Raw genomic sequence first — 21,803 nt, forward strand, 5'->3', positions numbered from 1 at the left:
AGTTACTGCAATCGCAAGATTCAGAAAACATGACCTCTGACCTTGAGGTCACCGGGATTCAAACCTGACTGTGATTGTTTTTTGTAGATGAACCAATGGTATCCCCCCCCCCCACACACACACACACACACACCACTTTTCGATTAACACCTGGACACTACAGCTTCTTGTAACATCCACTTCAGCTTTTCTTTCCACACACTATTTTGTTGGAGTGGAAAGATCTTGGATCATTTTGACCCTCTAAGTTGTGTTTGTGAAGAAATGACAACTGTCATGAATACAAACCTGCGATCACAGTGCATACCTTCTTGTATTGATGGGGCGTGCAGCATTTGTTTATAGTAGGAGTAGTATAGTCCACACTCTGTCCGAAAGGAGATCTCCCTCTCCACTTCCTGAAAATAAAAAGAAGGATTTTAGTTTCATGAAAGCAAAGACTTCTGTTCTCTGTAATATGGAAAACAGATATCCTGGCAAGACATGACAGAAACATGGAGGATAAAGGCAAAGCAGCTAATACACTCATAATCCTCTCCAGTAATAATCAGACAGGTAACACAGTGTGTGAGTGCGTGCTTGGAGGATGTCTTCCCAAGAGACTTCCTGCTCGTCATGCGTGATTACTGCTCCTCGGGGGGGTAAGAGGAGAGAGCAAACGGCGAACAACCAGCTGTGGAATATTAAGCCAATCATTAATCTATCATATTTAGTCTGCAAATTGTTTTTGCAACTGTGCTTGACAAAAAGAAAAGCTTTGATTTTAGCTACTCATTTCTTCTAAAACTCACTGAAAGTCTGTCAAATTGTTTCTCCAGATTTACTGCAGCCAAATCCGGTCCGAGCAATCTCCAAATCCTCCGCTTGTTAAAAACCAAAGCATGTTTCCGAGTATTGCTGCAAAGCATTTTATCTGATATTTTTCCAGTAACAACTTCCAGTAATAACTAAAACCTCACAAAAAGACTATAAAATTAGAAATGTATATAACATCTGTCCATTAAAACCAATTCATCAATAGAAAGGATTTTCCAATAACAACGTTCAATTTCTAACATTCATACAAACTTGTACATAAAATGTTCTGTATTCTGAACATATTTCACGCATTTCAGAGGAGAAAGATCCTAATTTAAACAGCCTGGCTCATTCTGCGGTCCTTATATCTGACAAATCATCATAACCAGTCTGTGGAAACCTGAGAGCAGTTATTTGTTCTGTAGCCATCAGGGAGCAACAGGACAGGGGATCCCAATCAGATCGCCCACCGAGGCAGGTGTTCCCACCAGTTAATTAATGTCATTTACTTGGTTGAAACCATTAGCTGATTAACAGAGTGTAAATCAGCATGGGTCTGCCTCCTGAGCAGAACAGCAGAAAACCACTGGTTCATGCACATATGATCAGCTGCAAAAAATTTAATCCGCATTTGGACGAGCCTCTGGAAGAAAAGACGGGACAGATTCTACGAGCACAGGGACGGCCCGGAGCGCAAGAACGATGAGGAGGGCAGCGAGCGTTTTTAACCTCGGGACTCTCTGCAGCCACAGGCGCTCGGTTATTGTGTTCTTGTTGCTCCGTCAGAAAAACAAGACTACATCTGGAAAAACTATCAAAGTTACTGACATCATACAAAAACATGGCAGATTACAATAAATATTTTGATCATGGTAAGAGCGTTTTGATTAACAAAGGGAAAGCACGTTTCGCAACTAACCGTTAATATGGAGCGAGGTACAAGGTCAAAACATTTAGCTGCTCCACGTGTGAACTGATCCCGATAAGTCACAGACGTATCAGCTACGAGCCTCAAAAGGAGGTCAAGTATATTACTGGCACCATCTATGAAGAAGCTGTTTCAACACTATCTGCAAATGAGTTCACCGCATCATCTTTGTATGATTTAGAAGCAAATAAACACCCCAAAATTGAAAGAATGAGTTCACAGCTCAAGAAATGGGAACATCCAGGAAGCACTTGGAGTCACAGATTTGACCTTTTGCAGGGAGATGGATGGCATCTACATCCTGTGTTTAAATGAAAGCTAACAGACCGTCTGAGAAGTTGATGGAGTGGCAGCACGTCGAGAGAGCGAGCCTCCCAGGACTCATCCATACACTGAATGGATGCACGGCATTTCCACAAATACATGTGGATTAATAGACATGTATATAGAAATTGTGTTGTTGCCACTGGAGGCAACAACACAAACATAATGTTAAAAGTTGACAAATAGACACCTTCATAAAAACTTCCTACACATGAAGAGAAAAATTAGCTATAGAGATCCAACATTTTCGTACCAGGGTCTGCATGTGACCTTCTGTGAAGTCAGACGTTTTAACATCGGCGTCTACAGAGACTGACTCGAGTTTGGAGACGGCCTCTAGTGGCCATTCCAGGAACTGCACTGATTTGGCATTGAGTTGCATCTTGGTTGAAGAGATATTTCTTGGTGTTTAAGATCATTTCTAACATTTCTGAATTATGCAGCACTTTTCCAACTGAGCAGGCGAAACTTTATCTCTAACTTCAGAAAAGAAAAAAAACAACAGACAGAAAAAAATAAATCTATGCCACTTCAACTATAAAGGAGTTTGTTCATTTTGTAGATAATAACAGCATCAGATGCCTGTTGCTTGCTGGATCTTTGTACCGTGATCTCACTGTTATTGGGGCCACTCTGTAACGACCTAACAACACAGAAGGGGCGGGAGCTCTGACTGTGGTTGCAGATTGGACTACGGTGTGCTGTGATGGTTTTCATTAGCACCGTGCTGCAGACTGAACCCAGGAAGCAGACTGAACCTGCCCCCAAGGCGGTCACATCGAAGCAGAGCTCGTTTGTAATGTGTTTGGTTTATCAATCGCTCAAATTGAAACACTTTCTATAAACACGTAATAACTCCTACCGTGAGCTGCGAGAACCACAGCAGATTCTCATGTAAGCCGTTCACACACCAAGCCTGAGTCAGTGCCAGCAGCACAGCCGCTAACAGCCCTGCTGCCATGAAAACGCACTGTTGCCAAGGCCGCAGGGGTGAAACGCCTGAACCGGAATGGGAACGTGAACCGGATCGCCCAAGCAGAGAAACCCCTCCTTCACCCCCCTCCTGCGTTCCCGACAGAGCGTTATGGTTACATCTGCCTTCAGACGGCGCATCTTGTGAAAGGCCATGTTTTGGCTTCACCCTCTTACGGAGCTCCATTGCCTGGGAACGCAGAGATTATCAATAAATTCTTGGATCCTTTGATGAGCTGAATCCAGGTAGATAAACAGGACGCTCCCGGGTTAAGGTACAGAACTGATCCAAATCCATTACGGAAAAAAATGTAAATGTGGTGTGTTTTTCTCTTCTTGAAGTCAATCCAAATAAATTCGCTTTTTAATCGCTTCAAGTTCCCTGCCAAAGGAAATATGCAAAAGCTTCCTCTGAGGGATGAGCAGCTACTTTCCTTCCCAATCCTCCTTTTGAGTTTTGCCCAAGGCAAAACAAGCCTTGGCTTTCCACCAAGAACTCTGATGAGATGGCTAATCCTCAATTTAAATTAAGGTCAAAGAGAATAGGCCTAGTTAACAAGTTCACACATTGCTCATTACGCTGGAAGCCAGTACACTTCTCAGAAGGCACCGATCCTCTTCTCTCTGTGTGTCTGTGTTACCATTTCCTCCTTATGGGTCTTTGAATAACTCCCATCTCTGTTATGTGATGCACGAAAAATCCAAGCCAGGGTCCATCCAGCATTTCCTCTGCTCTATGTCTGCCAAAGCCTAAATACGAAGTGGCCTCTGCCTCCATCGAACGCAGCCGGCAACTTGAGAACAAAAAGCAAAGAGAAAGACTAAACCCTGCAAACAACAGGACAGGCTGTGGATAACTGCAGCAGCCAGAGGGAGGGAGGGAGAAGCGAGTTGACTACTGGTGACCCCTCGTCTATAAAAGCACACGTGCTTACAGGAAAAGAATAAGGAGAATAAGTGGGGGTGGGGAAACATGGGAACATCGTTCGGAAAATGCAAGGAACAGTTGTCGGAAGGTTTGTGGATCTGTGCGCGCGTCTGAAATAAACCCAGGCGCTGCGGCCGGCACGGATGTGACCTCACACCTGATGAATTCAAGAGGCCAGATTAAGCCAGCTGTCTCGCTACATAAGAGGACAAGAGATAATAAGCACTGTAAGGGTATGAGCGTGAACGAGAGAGAAAAAATCCTCCAGACCCTTTCACCTCAGGCTAACTCTGATAATACATTCCCTCAACAGCATGCTGGGTGAGGAAACCACATATGAGATTATTAAAAGCAGTTCCCTTTCTGTGAAGCTTCTCCACAGGCCGCCGTGCTCCGATACCATCAGTCACGTAGGGTCAGGTCGGGTCAGGCAGCAGCACTGATCAGGCGGGACTCCCAAATCCACAAATTACTTTCCAGCATGTTTCACAGTTCTTTCCAGCCTACTTGACCTGAAGACACTTCAGACAACGTGTGTGTGCGCGTGTGTGTGCATGAAACAGTAAATGGGAGAATAAAAGTGAGAGAGATGGGGGGGGGGGGGTCTCTGAAGGCAGGAAATTAAATATATCCATCCAGACGGCCCAGAGAGCAACAGGAAGCAGTTCAGGGTAAAACCAGGTGCACAAAACACAATTTTCTGTGCCTTGGAAACTTCTTTTGGATAATTCAGCATGTTCTTCTGTCCGCACAGCTAAATTTAAACATTTGAATTTGAAAGTCATTTCCCTCTGTTTGGGTCTCCACACAAACTGAGCTGGTAGTTTTTGTGGTTTTCTTTCATTTCACAACCACAATCAGGGTTCAACAAAACTAGTAGTAATGATTAAAAAGAACAAACGCTGGCTGATGGATCTTAGTTTTCATTTCTTTGCCATCCCTCTCTGCCTAGGAGGGATGTGAGATGGGCAAATGAACTGAATCATTTCTTCAACAGATTTGATTCAGCCATGAGGCAGTCTGCAACATCGGCTGCAGACTCACCCACCCCCACTGCTGCTGTTCCACCTCAGACACTTCACACCTCCTCTATTCACCCTGCTCACTCCCCCCCACCCCCAACAACAGCATCCAATACACACTCAACACAAGGCTCCAGCCTGTCTCTCTCAACCACCCAGGTTAGGAGGGAACTGAGGAGGATTAATGGCAAGAAGGCAGCGGGTCCAGATGGCATCAGCTCGAGGGTCGTCAGGTCCTGCGCGGACCAACTGTGTGGGGTGATGGAGCACCTCTTCAACCTGAGCCTGAGGTTGGGAAGAGTCCTACAGCTCTGGAAAACCTCCTGTGTTGTTCCAGTGCCAAAGACTTCACGCCCCAAGGACCTCAACAGCTATAGGCCGGTGGCTCTGACATCCCACCTGATGAAGACCCTGGAGCGGTTGGTCCTGGCTCAGCTTCGGCGCCTAACAAGCTCATCACTGGACCCACTTCAGTTTGCCTACCAGCCTGGCATCGGAGCGGATGATGCCGTCATTCACCTCCTACATCGTTCCCTCGCTCACCTGGAGACCGCTGGAAGCACTGTGAGAATCATGTTCTTTGATTTCTCCAGTGCCTTCAACACCATTCTTCCCTCGGTTCTGAAGGACAAGCTGGAGAACTCTGGAGTGGACCATCACCTCACTACCTGGATTTTGGACTACCTCACCGACCGACCACAGTATGTGAGGACTCAGGGCTGTGTGTCGGACAGGGTCGTCTGCAGTACGGGGGCCCCACAGGGAACGGTTCTGGCTCCGTTCCTCTTCACCATCTACACTGCAGACTTCTCCCACAACTCCACCCAGTGCTTCCTGCAGAAGTTCTCTGATGACTCTGCAATAGTCGGCCTCATCACTGATGGGGACGACAAGGAGTACAGAGGTCTGACCCAAGACTTTGTGGACTGGTGCCAACTGAACTACCTCCAGATCAACGCCAGTAAAACCAAGGAGCTGGTGGTAGACTTCCGCAGGCACAAGCATTCTCCACTGCAACCACTGAACATCCAGGGTATGGACATTGAGGCTGTGGACAGCTACAGGTACCTTGGTGTTCATCTGAACAACAGACTGGACTGGACTCATAACTCAGACGCCCTCTACAGGAAAGGGCAGAGCAGGCTGTACTTGCTGCGGAGACTCAGGTCATTTGGGGTGGAGGGCCCACTCCTGAAGACCTTCTATGACTCTGTGGTGGCTTCTGCTATCTTTTATGGCGTGGTCTGCTGGGGCGGCAGCATCTCTGCTGGGGACAGGAAGAGACTGAACAGGGTGATCCGAAGGGCCAGCTCTGTTCTAGGATGCCCTCTGGACCCAGTGGAGGTGGTGAGTGACAGGAGAACGGTGGCTAAGCTGTCATCCCTGTTGGACAACATCTCCCACCCCATGCAGCAGACTGTGACAGCACTGAGCAGCTCCTTCAGTGGGAGACTGCGGCACCCACGGTGTGGGACGGAGAGATTTCGCAGGTCTTTCCTCCCCACTGCTGTCAGACTCCATAATAAAGACTTTAACTGAACAAACACACACATCCACACATGTGCAATAACACTAAGTGCAATAATCTTTTCTGGCATCGTTGTATTTTTACTCAGTTGTATATAGCATTCGTATTCTATTTTTATCTTATTGTATATTTTTATTCTATTTTATTCTACTGTATATAGTATATTATTTTATTCTATTCTGTACAGCTGTGTACTGTATTTATTCTTATCGTATTCTAATTTTTGCTTCATAACTTTTGCACTGTCCACTTCCTGCTGTGACAAAACAAATTTCCCACGTGTGGGACTAATAAAGGTTATCTTATCTTATCTTATCTTATCTTTACATTTGGCAGATTTCTTTTAGCAGCAATACCTGCAGCACAGTGAGTGTTTAGTCCACTTCACTTAAATGAAAGCCTTAGTTCCTAATTATCTTTCTGATAGAAGCAAAAATAAATCTACTAATTTTACTGGTATACATTAACATTAAAAGGCCAATCCTGCTGCATAACATGCAGTGCAATAGTGAGAAGACTACATGACTCCATGAATATACGTGTGACAGTACACAGATATACAAAACACAATCAGCAAAGAGACATGTGATGCATAACGCCGTAAGGTCATAGGCTACCATCACTACCTGCAGCCTGAGACAGGTGAGTCTGAGTCTGTCAAACTTTGTCACAACATCTTCCTGATCAGCCTACCGACAGAGGAACAGACTATGGGAGGGACTGAGCGAGGACACTACTAAATTTCATTCCCTGAGACAGATTAAAAAATTTAAACAAATCAAAAAAAAAATATCTGAACAAGTCACCCAACTAAAAAGCTCTGGAGATGAAAATTAAAGCCAAAGCAAAAGTTTTTAGAACAAACAAACAAACAAAAAACAAAAAAAAAACTGCCGTTCCCCTGATGGCCACCTGAGGTTGGCTCCTACAGCGAGTCCATCCTCATGCACTCTCATTTTAAAATATCCAACTTTAGAGGATTGAAAGGTATATCTGCAGCATGGGACCAAAACAGTTTTGGACATAGTTGACAGCTTCCTGTGATTTTCAACTGGACAAGGTAGTTAGGGGCGTGGCCACATTGATTTATAGCACAGGAAGCTGTAACTGATCAGCGTCGACTAGGCCTCATTCACTAATTCTCGTGATTGAACCAGAACTCTTCACTGTGTTTCAGCTATTGGTATTTTTTAGCATGTTTGCTAATATATTTTTGATGAGATTCTAGTATTTTATTTATCAGTTAATTCATCCTTTAACTAATTCGCCAGTATGTGTGTGTGCACATTCCACCAGTTTAGGAACGTAGCCTGCAACAGCCCTAAACACCATAAACTGATACATCCATCCATATTAGCTGTTCTCATGAGCTCAGTGAATTCCAGGGTGGTGATAGGCCACCTGTGCAACAAGTCCAGGTATGAAATTCCTCGCCACTAAATGCTCCGCAATCAACTGTTAGTGGCCACGAAGGCAATGTAAACTCACAGCGCAGGGTCAGGGGATGCTGAGGCACATAGTGCGCAGAGGTCACCAACTTTCTGCACAGTCAGTCGCTGCAGACCTCCGAACGCCATGTGGCTCAAGAGCAGTGCATAGAGAGCTTCATGGAATGGGTTTCCATGGCCAAACACCTGCATACATCAGCAAGCACAATGCAAAGCATCAGGGGCAGTGGTGCAGAGCTGGGAATGCAGCAAAGGGTGGTCCAACATCACATGAACCCCTATGGAGTAAGAATGGGATGTCACTCAGCCTGATATATACGTGTGAAGGCAGATGAGCGAATCATTTTGGTAATATAGTGTATAAAGTACACCCGCTATCTTCACCGCATGTCTGTGGCAACTTTGTGAGATAGTTTTGCTGAAATAAAACGAGACACAAGCCTGTCTGTCTTCTGCGGTTCTTTGTTAAAGGTAATCACAGCATTTTCTTTCTCTAGAAATATATGCGTCATCGCAGCTCATCTGCCTGACATCCAACTCTTTCACGGCAGTAATAAACTAATCATGCTTCACTTCACCCCTAGCATTAGATGTATAGGAACTATTACTGTAGCTTAAAGTAAGCTACATCTGGGCACCAGTTTAGCTCGCAGGTGACCACATGCCGCAGGGCTAAATGCAGCAGCGCAGGTTCAACTCCAACCCAAGGGCCTTTGCTGTTGCTCTCTCCCCATTTTTTCTATCTAATGTTCAATTTATTACATAATAAAGGCCAAAAATTAACTAATATATGGTGAAGCTTACCATCTCCTCTATCATCTATTGATACTTTGTAGGTGTTACTTTCTCTGAGTGATTGCTGGATAACGTTTTAAGCTATATCTATAATTTTGTCAGATGTCCGTTATAAAATCTGCATCGCTCAGACTGAGTTAGTTGAAAATGGCATTCACACCTGTGTGTCCAGTGTGGACAGATCTGTTAATGCTGGCTGTGAACACTGCCCGAGGGCATTTTTATACAAAAAAGAACACCAGAGATGAAAAGTGTTTATACCAGCGAGTCAAAAGCCAGCAGTCCTATTGAATGGAGATATTTAATATCATACATCATCATAAATACGAGGCCAACAGAATATCATTGATGGTCTCCTCCAAAAAAAGGCCTAAGTTGTTCAAAGTTTGTTGCAGAGACAGTGTGAAGAGCAGAGCTTGAAAGAAAATATCCAGGGTAGGTTTTCACCTCCACACAAGCGAGAGATGATTGTGAATGTTAGGCTGTTGGTTTCAGAAAGTTAGAGAAACTGTTGGACATCAGCAGCAGAGACTGCTTATGCATTTTCATGTTCCCAGACAGTCTCCCTAAAAAACACTGAATGTTTTAATGCTGAGCCACAGCCACGTTTTTAATGTAACCGAGCAGATTCGGTCTGCTCTGTGCGAACATAGACTCAGGCGCAGGCTTTGATTGCATTAACAGAAGGAAACGGTTCACATATGCATGCAGTGTGCGATGATGTCAGCCAGGAGCCCACTTATTTGTGGGAACATTTCAGGGAGATGTTCTCCAGGCCTGTAAAGTGACCTGCATTTATTATGAATGAACACATCTGTCTGCTCCCCTTCACACACACAAACAGAAAAAAAAGTCCGCGCTGGACCGCAAACTGTGTCCACACGGATTCCGATCAATTAACTCAAAGTGCCGCTTTGTGTCCCTGTGACAGAAGCCCACAAATTACCGTGAGCACGGCGGAGCTATACGCGGGCAAGATGCATTTCACATTTTCATGAGAAACAGAATAAGCACCTGGCTGGCCATGCAGGCAACCAACAGAGGAAGTAAACTGATGACGCAGTCTCGTCTGTTCTACACAAAGAGATGAGTCGTCCTGTGATTGGGATAGAGCTTCAGAACCAGACGTGTCTCTGGTGTCAGGTTATGATTCAGTAGTCCCTGTGGGAAGCTCCCACTCTAAAGAGATTTACAGAAAACCAAACGGTGCTTTATCTTCAGCCTTCTCTTAATAACTTCCACATGCACATAACAGTCGGCTTTCATGCAAACCAACCTGCAACTTTAGTCAAAGGAAGGCAATAAATTCATGAACCAAACATTTATCTCCAATTTGTTTTCATGGGTAAGTATAAAGATATTTCTAACAATGTTTCAAAAGTCCACATTACTCTTTGCATTTTTGTCTTTAATGCTTAGTTATGAATAAAATGCATTTGGACATTTTTGTAGTTTACAAGTAGCATCATGACAGAGTTGAATGTGGGAACCTTTATTATTGACAGTTTTACACTGAGGGGACTCTGAACACTGAAGTCTGTCAGACACAGACAGCTGGAGGCACCGTGGACAATTACTGGTTTCCATTATACTTCTTTGAAGTCCACCTGAGAGGCACATGTGTACTTGATACAGTGCTTAACAAATTTATTAGACCACCACCCAATGTAAGGTCTGTGCCACAGCTGCCCTAAATTACCAGTACCGGTAACTGGGTCATTCCATCTCAAAACAACACGGGCCTTAAACCTCCAACTGTTATGGTCCAAAGACTGGACATTTATAATGACTGCTTCAAAATGTTGGCTTCATGTATCAAATAATTTGCAAGATTTTTTTTTAATAGGTTTTTGACCCACTTTAAGGTCTTCAACATCTGGCAATGTATCAATATCTCAAAAACTCAAAAAATAAAGCCCCCCTCCTCGAGTTTGGTTCTGTCTGAGGTTTCTTCCTGTTAAAAGGGAGTTTTTCCTTCCCACTTTCACCAAGTAATGCTCTGTTTGAATGTTGTCCCGTATTGAGCCTCTGTATTAAGGTCTTTAACCTTGAGTATAAAGGACCTTGAAGGGACTGCTGTTGTCCCGTCACTGTCCCGAATCTGATAGTGAAATTTAGATCACCTGGACTACAGCGAGCTCACCCTGTGATCGCTGAATCAATTCATTCTTGAGTCCAGATGCCAGATTTGCAGAGATTTCATCAGCGTGTTCAACATATTTTACCTTCATTTGTTTTTCTCCTCTGCTATGTCAAAAATGTATAATTACACACATAATGGCCTCGTTAATGTCCCCAATTACTGCAATAATAGAATTTCCTACAAGTATCCTGTAGCTAACCACAAGCAGATGCTAACGTTACACCACATTCTACAATGTAGAATACTCTTTTTTCCTATTTGCTATTTTTCAGTAATGAACACTCAAAGGTTACTTAGAAACAATGAGCTTGTTAGAAGAAACAATGTCTCAGATTGTTGTTTTGACTTACATAGCTGCGCATCTGGTAGTTCAACTTTCCATCCCTCCCTGTGATAAACAACTTCAGAGCAATTTTCACGCAAAATATTAACCTGCAGTGTTTTCACTTCATATGTAAAAGTAGATTACAAAACCACAAAACACACCACTCCAAAAAAATATAATGTTCTTGCGTCAGTTGCTGCAGGAAAACAAATGATTCATACTGCATCACTTAATGATGCAAAGACAATTTATGGCAGCAGCATTGATTCACACTTTGCCCCAGTTTTAGTACTAATGCAGACATCTTTTCTGCCATGTCACCCAGTTTGAAATCTGCTATGTAGATCTCAGCCAGAACCAGAGTGCTGCTGACGCTCTAAAGGGGGGCAATTATAAATGACATCACATTTGGCAGAGCACAATGTTCTGTTGCTGTACAACAATGAACAAACCCTGAAAGGCCTGAAACAACCGCGATGATTCAGGATCTCATGTGGTTCACATAACAGCCCTGAAAATTCATCCCATGAAGCGTGTGGAAAAGCAATCATCACGTTTTAGGATGAAGTGTTTATGACGTGTTTGAAGACCATTTTAGGAAGAAAACTGGACGAGGGGATGTCCCTGGCACTGATGTCGAAGCTACGTTAGATAAGCGCAAAGCGCGTGTGGAAATTTTTAGCTTAACGGTCACACCGTGTGACACTTTTCCATCAGTTAATATCCACATCTGTGATGTGGTTAATGAATCGTGCACATGGATGTCAAATCCTCAGATAACTTTGTTAGACAAGTGCCAAATACATCAATCCAGGCAGCTTTACTGCTTTTTAACAAGAGCTTTATAAAATTTAAACAGCGCCACGCATTTCCAACTTTTCCAGCTCCCACTGACACAAACTCACTGGCAGTACTTTAAGATAAGCTGTCACTAAGACATACAGCCACCGAGAGGCTAATTCTTATTGAGACATCTACAATTCCCTATCTCTAAAAAAGTTCGGACATTGTAGAAAACTTAGATGAAAACATAAAGAGGTGATCTGCAAAGCCTTTAAATTCCCACGCTCGACTTGAATCTGATTCCAGCAGCACATTTCAAAGAAGCAGTGTTTACCACAGGGTTGCATCACCTCTTATTTTTAAAACTCTCGGTAAGTGTCTGGGAACTCAAACCAGAGGCTGAAAGTGAACTTCTTTCCTGCAGTTGCTAATAAACAGTATAAAAGATGGATGTAGTTTCCAGATATGCCAAGCAGCAAGGTCTAAACCCATATTTTCTTTTCAATGACCAGCAGGGGGCGACGATTGTAGCTGCAAAAAACAAATCTATGAGACAGGGTCCCTCAGTCCCCTCCTGCTGGGACCTCAGTAAACATTTCCCTGATTACTTTCTGCACAATGCATAAAACAGGAAGTCTATTCTGTAAATCACAGTCATTCTTTAGAAAGGATTTGCTCTTTCATTAATGGCTTGTTTCTTCTTTCCACTTCCACAGTGTCGGGTCTGTGACCGTAAACAGTCTTTACCTTTATGTTGGAAAACCACAGGTCGTTCTCGTGTAGCGTCGCCACGTAGATGCAGCAAAGCAGGCCAAGACCAACAGAGACAGACCAACCAACTGAAGTCCAGATTATAGCTCCCCATGACCAATCACCTGCAAGAACATTAGCATGTTAGTTTTCACTGTAGGGTAAAATTTAACGTGAAACAGTAACACTTTTCTTTTTTTACTGATGGCTGGATTTCATTTAGCTGCTTCGGCTTCAGGGTCATGTTGCTGTGCATGTTGGCAGATTCAGCTGCGTACAACATTCTCAGAGAGTGTACACCTGCTCCAGACACTTCACCGGGAAAGGCGAGAGGTTCAGTATTCTAAAATATGTCGAAAACAGCACACATTTTCAGACAGTCTCTTCTAAAAAGGCACTTGTGGCGTTCTAGTCGGACACCCGCGTGTAAAATGACAAAAATGATTCGAGTATGAAAAAAAAGAAGAAGCTTCAGCCCCTTTGCCACCTCTGCACAGCTGGCCACCCACTGTGTGAAGTGGGTGTGAATGCTAGATTGTTGGTTTCAGAGTTATAGAAACAGCTCTCTCTAATGTGACTCCAGAAAGGTGTGCAGGGAGTTGTTTCCTGTTTGACCCTCCAACATGCACTTCATAACTGCAGCTTACTGGGAAACTTGACTAGAACAGAGCTACTTTCAGTCTTTTAAAGGTTTTAATAACACCCACTGTGACGAGTGAAAATATGTGCTGTGTGTTCCTCGTGCAGTTTCTGCAGAAACTGACTTTTTGCACAACATTGTAAATGTTTTGAATTGTCATAAAAGTGCACATCGTGATGCACGGAAGTGCGACACCCGCTAGTTTTCATTCAGTGGACACTTGTGAAATGAAGGTTACAAATATAATATGACACCAGAGTCAATCATTTAAATGTTGAAATGAAGAAAAAAGCTTATCAAGCTTCAGTCTCCTTTAGGGATGAGACACAAGAAAACATGACTGTGCATGCATAAATACAACAAAGGTGTACGATTGTAGGCTTGAACCCGCAGAGTGATTTATGAAGGCGTCAATAAAAATCACACTGAGCAGACCTGCAGTGGGTCAAAGTCGAGGCCAGATATTGACCACCATCTCCCAGGAGATGGCTCTGACCCAAAAAAAAACCCTGCAGCAAAGTGCTTGGTTTCCAGCCAGTCTCCGCCCCCTTCTAATCGCCCATCGCCACCTAATCTGCACAGGTACTGGTACTCAATCAAGAACTTGCATTTGAGAACCGGCCCACATGAGAAGCTAACATTTTGGGTGGCTTCAAAGTGTCCTTGAGCAAGACACTGAACGTCAAATTGCCTCCACTGATGTGTGAGTGTGTGTGAGAGGGGTAACAAATAAATCACAATAAAGTCCTGTGTGAATGTGCACTGCAGGCTAAGTGTGAGCAGAAAAGAGTGATCTAACCATCAGCCCAGGCATTCATGTGTTGTTTACGTGCAAATTTGATGGCCGCAGCTGCAAATAATGATTTCAGCGTTTTTCATTTGACACAAAAGCATCGCACACATAACAATGTCTCTTCTTTGAATGCAGAAATGCACAAAAGGTGTAAGATATCAGGCTTTAACCAGCAGAGCAATTTATGAAAACATCAGTAAAGCCACACTGAGAACACCTGTAGCAGGTTAAAGTCAGGGTCAGATCCTGAACACTATCCCTGGAGCTCGAGCTGGCTTTGGCTCAAAAAGCCCGCAGCAGGTGCTTGGTTTTTAGCCAGTCACAACCCGATGTGACTTTCTACCCAGTGCAACACCAGTGCCCAATCTGGAAATACTTCTACTCATTTCCACCACAAAAAAAAGTTTTAAAATGCCTGGATTGCACTGACGCAGTGCCAGCACTGCTGCAAAGCCAGTTCTGCTTTGGTGCCTTGAGAATCAGCTTTAAAGTCAACAGATTTGAGAACCAAACACTACAGGTGGAAATTGGGGATGCTTCATGTGGGAACAAAATAACAGCAGACTGCAAATCAAACCCACTGACAAGTCCTCAACTACTTTGGCAGAGGTAAAAAGCCTGGTACTGCTGCCAAAAAGCTGGCACCAGAACAGCACCAAGAACTTCACCAGTGATCGGCTCAAACCTGCTGAAATGTGTGGTAGAACTGGCACTTGCAGCTTGTTGGTGGGAAACATCTATGTGTGGCTCAAGCCTGAGATGGGAGTGCGGGGTGTCTCACTCACCATGCAGGATCTTCTCCGGATGGTGTTCAGAGCAACAGTTGTGCTGCTGGGACTGAAGCTCTGCAGCAGGAGAGGGCTCCTTCCCCTTGCTGCCCTTCCTCTGACGCAGGGTTGTCATGTTGAAATGCTGCCAGCAGAGCGCACACACAGGGGGAGGGGGTCTGATTATCCACACTGATACACATGTACACACAGGCAAAGAGCAAACATGTGTCCCAACATTACTGCGCTCAGAGCCAAAGCAAACAGGTCTTTCATTCAGTTCACGATGGATGGATGGGTGGGTGGATGGATGGGGGGTGGACAGGCCTGCTTACAGCATTTCCTGGTCACGCTGACGCCAGAATAACGTGCAAATAAATAAAATAAATAAATAAATGAGATCAGCCTATCGACAACAGATTATCAGAGAGCTCTATTCATTCTACCGTTTTTAAACCGGACCAAATGTCGCGCCAAACATAACCGCAGATGCGCTCCAGCAGAGGATCATGAGGGATGTGGGGCGAACAGGGAGCCACATAAGACGGTAAAGTAGATGAGGCGGGTTTGAACCGCCACTGGGAAGCACAGACACGCAACCACAGCCTCGTTATGGTGAATGTGCGTTTCACAACACAGAGGCGCGCTCCCGCGGTGGACGAAGGACTTTGTTTCTGCCTTGACATCAACAAAAGACGAAAACGAGTCGAGCCAACGGAACATTTAGCGAAGCCTCACCCTCCTCCACAGCAGCGGCTGGCAGGATGCTCCGACAGCTCTCTCTCCCCCTCTGTCTTTCTCTACGCCTCTCTACCTCCCTCGCTCTTTCATTTTTCTCTCATTCTTTTTTTCACCTGCTGTTAAAATTCAGCGGTCAGCCTCGTACCGCACGGGGTTTAACGGAGGGGACAGCACCGGAACACGAGAGGACCCGCCTTCAAAATAAAAGCGTGAGGTGAGGGGGGAGGTAGGTGTTTCGGAGATTAACTAAATAATTACAAAACTAAAAAAAATCTAAAATAAAAAAAAATAAATATGGAATAGGGGCCGCGTAAGTTAGTGAATATTTTTACTAAAGAAAAACAAAAATCACTACAATTATTTGGAGACAGTTTTTACAAACTAAGTGTAAAAGATTTGCAGACAGTCCATACACTCAAAAATGCCATGATGCTCATTTTAATTTAATTTAATTTAATTTAATTTAATTACAAGTTTTCGGTGTCATTTGGCTACATAAGTAAAATGAAAAATGTCAACTTTAATGCAATTTTTTTTTTTTCGCCTGTCCCATTTGGTTCTTTAGCCATCAGAATTGTTGTCTGAAGACCAACAAGGATACCCAATGGATTTACTTTGCCAAATGGATCATCGTGGCATTGCCGTATTGGTCCATTTGGTCGATCTTTGTTTTTATTATTTATTATATTTTATTTTCAGATGTTACAGACGGGACAGACATGAGTGAGAGATAGGAAAGGGAGAAAGAAAGAGGAAGGAAAGGAAAAACAGAAGGGGAGAGGGACAGTGAGAAAGGGGGGGAGAAAAAAAATAAAAATCTCCTGGATCACCTGTTGAGAGAAGAATAGAAAACAAGCAAAAAAAGACAAAAAAAAACCAAAACAAAGCAACATACTAAACACAACACCATCGCATTAATCTAGCTAAGTGTAAACAGCAGTAAATACTAAATATTCAATGTTGTTGTGCAGCACGCAGGACAGATGTGCTTCGAAGTAGCAGCCAAGAAAGGTGTAATTTGGGTCTACGAGCAGTGAACACCCGTGTGCATACCTGTGTGGATCAGCGCGCTTGTATTCCAAAGGTTTCTCCATGTAATGATCTGCTAGGGAGTGTGGGGGGGCCATAGCCCCGTCCTCCAGGGTGTGAAGCAGGTATGGAGGAGATCAAAACTCCAGACATCCAGAGGCCCCCAGAACACAAGAAACCATGGAAGACCAACAGAGGGGCAGCCGCGCCACTGTTCCAGAAAGAGCTGAGGAGAGTCCCAGATGAGGGCTCACTCAGCAGCCGCGGAGCAGAAGTCAGGGGGAGTTGCAGTGACGCACCCGTGAGCTCCACCGGCCGCCAGCTGTGCCTGAGTGACCGAAGGGGCCCGAGCGAGCCCCAGGCTCCAGGCCCCGATAAGCGGCCGCCAAGGAGTGAGCCGGTGTGTACCTGGACGCCCACCCCCAGACACAAGGAACCACCAACGCACCGATGTCTGAGGGAGTCCGCCACCGGCAGGGGAAGTGGTGGTAGGTGGAGATAGGCCTCCAAACCTTGGAGGGCCTGAGGTGTCCCCAGAGAGGTGGCGTCTGATACCCAACCTGACATATAGACACAGACATACAGGCACCCACAGACACAAACATCCATTCCCACCCTCATGCTCTCATATGCACTCACTCCACACTCAACCAACGTGGAGACAGACATAAAGAGACGCTGTACACACGATCACACTCCCCAAGCGTACTCTACAAACCGGGTCTAGGTACCCTTGCCCCTGGAGGGGGGAACTGCACCCAGACCCAGGTGGTGTTACCCTTTTCCCTGCGGTGGGGAGAGGCAGACCACCCCGACTCCGTAGCAGCAGGGAGGCCCCACACTCCAGACCGCAGTCGGACGGCCAACTGCAATGCAATTTTGTTAAATAAAATCCCAGTTAATCCCAAGCACAATTTCCTTAAAAAATTAGCATAAATAATTATTTGATTTTATCAGTTTCATTTTACTCTGAATCATTGCTTCGTGTTCAATAAGAAGGAAAATCACTCATCTTAATGACACCGAGTCTGTAGTTTGTTTGGCTGCCTTAATAATACAATTTCAAAGTTATTGCTGATGTTCTACTGTTTCTTATGAGATAATGATCCTAGGAGCTCAAATGAAGAACGTATTTGAATGAATGAACGCATGAATTCGTTGACTGAATGTTACTGCTGTTTTTTCTGTATTTTGTTCTGTGTTTCTCTAAATTTTCCAGTCTTTCCTTCTCACAAATTCGTGAGATATTTTTGCATTAAATTGGACAGATGACCTCTGGGTCAGTAAATGCTCTCTTCACTATTTGTTACTTGAGTGGTTGTTCAGCCAAAAACAACCTGAACAAAGGAAAATATATCTGAATTATTTTACAATAAGTGTTTGTGTTTTACTGTATTATGCTATTTTACTGTGTTAATGTGAGGAGGTGTGGTGAGCTTTATGTGCATGAGCAGCACAAATCCAGTATTACTAAGGTTTGGATAAAAAGAAACACCTTTCTCTGCCTTTAGGGTGTCATGCAAAAACAAGGTTATAGTCTTTAGCCTGAGTGGCTTCTGCAGGTTGATCTGTAACATCTCCACATAGCAGTAGCCCAATAGTCCAGAGGTTTCCACAGTATTTTGGACTTTGTTGGTTGGATGCTTCTTTTCTCCATCAACAGAAGCTGGAGAACCTGATGATCTTGTTGTTGTAGTTGGAACCTATATCTACCAAACATTTAGGGTTATGCAAATGATTCTCATCCATGACTGGTTGGCAGACTCTTCTTCATCCTGCTGGAGACTATGACGTTTTCCTGTCATATTGAAGGTTTTCCTTTGCCTTTCTCATGCACTCATGCACAGTTGTTACCGCTCTAATTATAGTGATGCTCCCAAATGCGTGCCACATTACCCAACCCGGTGGTTCTGTGGAATTATAATGAAGGCTGCTGCATCTGTTGGTTCTCAGGAGGTATTTGATTTCCTTCCTACCTCTCATATTTGAGAAGCATATTTGCCACCTGGGGATGCCTCCCTAAGGAGGGAGTCACAGGTTCCCCGGAGGGAGAAAAGTGTGAATGTGTGATGGCATTCAGGGCACTCTTCAGACTGAGGATGATAGGATTGAGAGTACCATCATATTTCTCGCACAAAGTCAGATGTGACACTGAACAGGCTGGAGTTTCTTTCAGGAAAATGAGAAAAGTTCTGAGAGGAAGACACTTAAAGATCCCTGTTCAAATCGCGCTGAGGCATGTACACTAACCAGTGCTCTGTGTAAGACATTAGAGGAGTCTGAGATATGGGTGTACAGAGAGATACTTTAGATACCTTGTAGAGTCAAAGTTTTGTGTCATATGAGCAAAAAGACAATAATTCTCACTACAATCAAGAGAAGGAGGCTAGAATATTTTGCTTATATGATGCAAAACAACAAATACCGTCTACTGCACGTTATACCCAAAGAGACAACTGATGACAGAAAAATGTCCTGACTCAAGAACTTTCACCAGCGGTTTAGACTAAACACGCTGATATTGTTCAGAAACACTACACATAATAAAGTTCACGGTGATCACAGCGTCGCTGGTTTGCTAACACTTTTTCTAGTTTGACAGAGATTAATGAGAAATCTGTCAGACTCAAGAGGAATGGATTTGAGATTAACATTTAAGGGCAGAAGGTTGAATCTGATGCTGTTTGTGGTTTTTTTAAAAGAACGATCATAGTGACTTAAGTCATACACAACTGTGTGACTGAGACGTTTTCTAAACTGAAACCTTCTGCTTTAAAAGGTCGGTTCAGATGATGCCGTGTCTATCTGCTGCTATCAGGCACATACGTTTTCTTTCAAATGTGTCCGTCATTGACATTTCTGCCCTCACCTCTGTCCACTGGAAGTGAGTGGAATTAGCTAAAGGACTTAAAACTAACTTTTCAAGAGTTCAGCAGCCCGTGTGTTTCCATGACTATGTCCTTCTTTTCAGTTTTCTATGATTCAAGTGGTCAAAGTGGTCAAACCAGAAGGTTATTGATGTGGTAGCTCATCCAGCTCATGATCCGTCACAGTTCACAGGTTATTAATAAGCTAATATGTTACTATGGTCATGTGTGAAGTACAGAAAGAAACATATACAGTAAGTATTGGTGTTGCTTGCAACAAGCTTGCAAACAGTCATACCTCGGGCAAATGTATCCAATTTCACTCAAATCTGACTAAAAAGTACCAGTAAAACAACAAATATGACCTTGACATTGAGCAAAATTGAGTGAGGACACATCACTGTGTGCAGGTGAGTTATCCTTTAAATGTCGCTTTTTATCTCCTACACAGCCATAAGAACTGGAGGCTCGACACAAAGAAACCAAAACATTCACAGACAGCACTGCCAGGCGCTCCCTGAAGACAGCGGGCAGGTCTAGTGGGAGAGTGCTGAGGGCATTCAGATGGAAAGGAGAGCGTGTTTGTGCATGGGCTAACTTGAAAGACCTGAAGATTATCAAAGAGATTTAGGAAAATAAATTGGCCGGATTCTTATGGGTAAGGAGGATTATTGGAGAAGAAAACAGATTGTTTAATGACCACGCTCTCTGACTCTGGCCCTTTAGCTCCTGGATCATTTCCTTCCGTGGGTACACATACACGAGTCCAAATTTGCCCTTTCCTCCCTCTCTGCTCCTTTCATTTCTCAAAGTCCTGTCATCCAAAGCTAGGGAGTGCGACTGCAGGAAGATGGCCCATTAAAGATAACCCTCGTCTCTCTCCCACTGTGGCCAATCTGACTCTCTTTAGCCAGCTTGGGATTGAAAATCCTCTTCCTTTTTACTCACTGGAACACAAAACAAGGTTCATAGAGCAAGGAAATCTGAGAATGATCCATTAAACAAGCTGAAAAGCAGAGCGGTGCAAGAGTCTTTTCAACTGATTCCACAGTATCTCCGACTACTTGCTCCATCTTCACCCTTGTTTCTTTCTTTGCCTCATTTCAATTTCTTTTTTTTCTTTGCCTTGATCTTAAGGTTTATGTAGAAAACTTGATCCAGTAAAGAAATGAATAGACTGGAAGGGTTTTTTTCCCATGTTTGTATGGTCAGACTTCCATGTTAAAGCCAAAGGGATTACAGAAATAGACTTTTTCCCCTTTAAAGTAGAAGAGGTCGATGTCTGCAATTCTGCAAAGTGATGAGAGACACTAGCAAAGCTCATCACTGCACTGTTGAACCTTGAGGTACTGTATTTCGCAGTGCATCTTGTACAGTATACATAAAAGCGAGCAAGAGTGATTTTGTTTATGGCTGGAATACGGCTCGGTCACACCGAGGTATGCAACCAGCTGCGTACCTCAGCTGACTTCTAAAGTTGTTTTCGAGAACGCTTGCAAAAGCTCTGCTTCAGCTGCTTTTGAATTTTTCTCCCATGTGTCCAACAGATTTAATTAAATGGTAACCTTTTGAACAGACTTGCATAACATTGTAATGAGGTGTCCTCTGGGTTACTTTAATACATTTTTTAAGCAAAATGCAAAACAAAAACGATGCTCATCTATAATGCTGTGCGAAGAAATGTTCATGAAAAAGACGCACACACACACACCGTAGGAGAAAGTTTAAAAACACGACCCTGTGTGAATGTTGTGCACATCTTTAACGTGTTATTCACACTTTATTAGGTACACCAGTTTGGCTGCACGTTAATGCAAGTGTCTAAACAGCCAATTACATGGCAGCAACATACATTTAGACACTGAGGTGTAGTCTAGACGACCTGCTCAAGTTCAGATGGAGCATCAAGATGGAGAAGAAAGGTGGTTTAAGTGATTTTGAGCATGGCATGGAGACTACAATTCACACAGGGTCACCAAAACTGTACAATAGTAGTTTTAGGAAATCGTTGTCATCCTGCCTTATATCAGTGGGAATTTTATGGCAATCGCTGAGACCCTTAGTACCTAATCAGCATTTTTAAACCCCAAACCCCACCAGAGTGCTGTTGCTGACCATGTCCATCCCTTTATGACCAAAGTGTACCCATTTCTGATGGCCGCTTCCAGCAGGATAACACTGGAATGATAACCATATTTTAAACCATTTAAAATTCCCTCAAG

General features: G+C 43.8%; 1 protein-coding gene across 5 annotated transcripts in view; it reads right to left on the reverse strand.

The window, feature by feature from the left end:
• The window catches only part of dpy19l3 (dpy-19 like C-mannosyltransferase 3), an 81,047-nt gene extending 62,453 nt beyond the window's left edge, over positions 1-18,594 (reverse strand). For 2 of the 5 annotated variants that reach the window (XM_026175880.2, XM_026175872.2), the window contains exons 1-4: positions 15,683-18,594; positions 14,963-15,089; positions 12,742-12,869; positions 308-398 (exon numbers count right to left, since the gene is read on the reverse strand). In XM_026175880.2, the coding sequence (XP_026031665.1) occupies positions 308-398; positions 12,742-12,869; positions 14,963-15,080 (337 nt within the window). In that variant the 5' untranslated portion in view covers positions 15,081-15,089; positions 15,683-18,594. Of the gene's footprint in view, positions 1-307; positions 399-2,912; positions 3,757-12,741; positions 12,870-14,962; positions 15,090-15,682 lie in introns of those variants that run through there. The other 3 variants (XM_080300630.1, XM_026175896.2, XM_080300640.1) reach the window with 3 other exon arrangements.
• Positions 18,595-21,803: the final 3,209 nt, after the last annotated feature.

Source organism: Astatotilapia calliptera, chromosome 1, assembly GCF_964374335.1.
Source record: "Astatotilapia calliptera chromosome 1, fAstCal68.1, whole genome shotgun sequence".
Lineage (NCBI taxonomy): Eukaryota > Metazoa > Chordata > Actinopteri > Cichliformes > Cichlidae > Astatotilapia > Astatotilapia calliptera.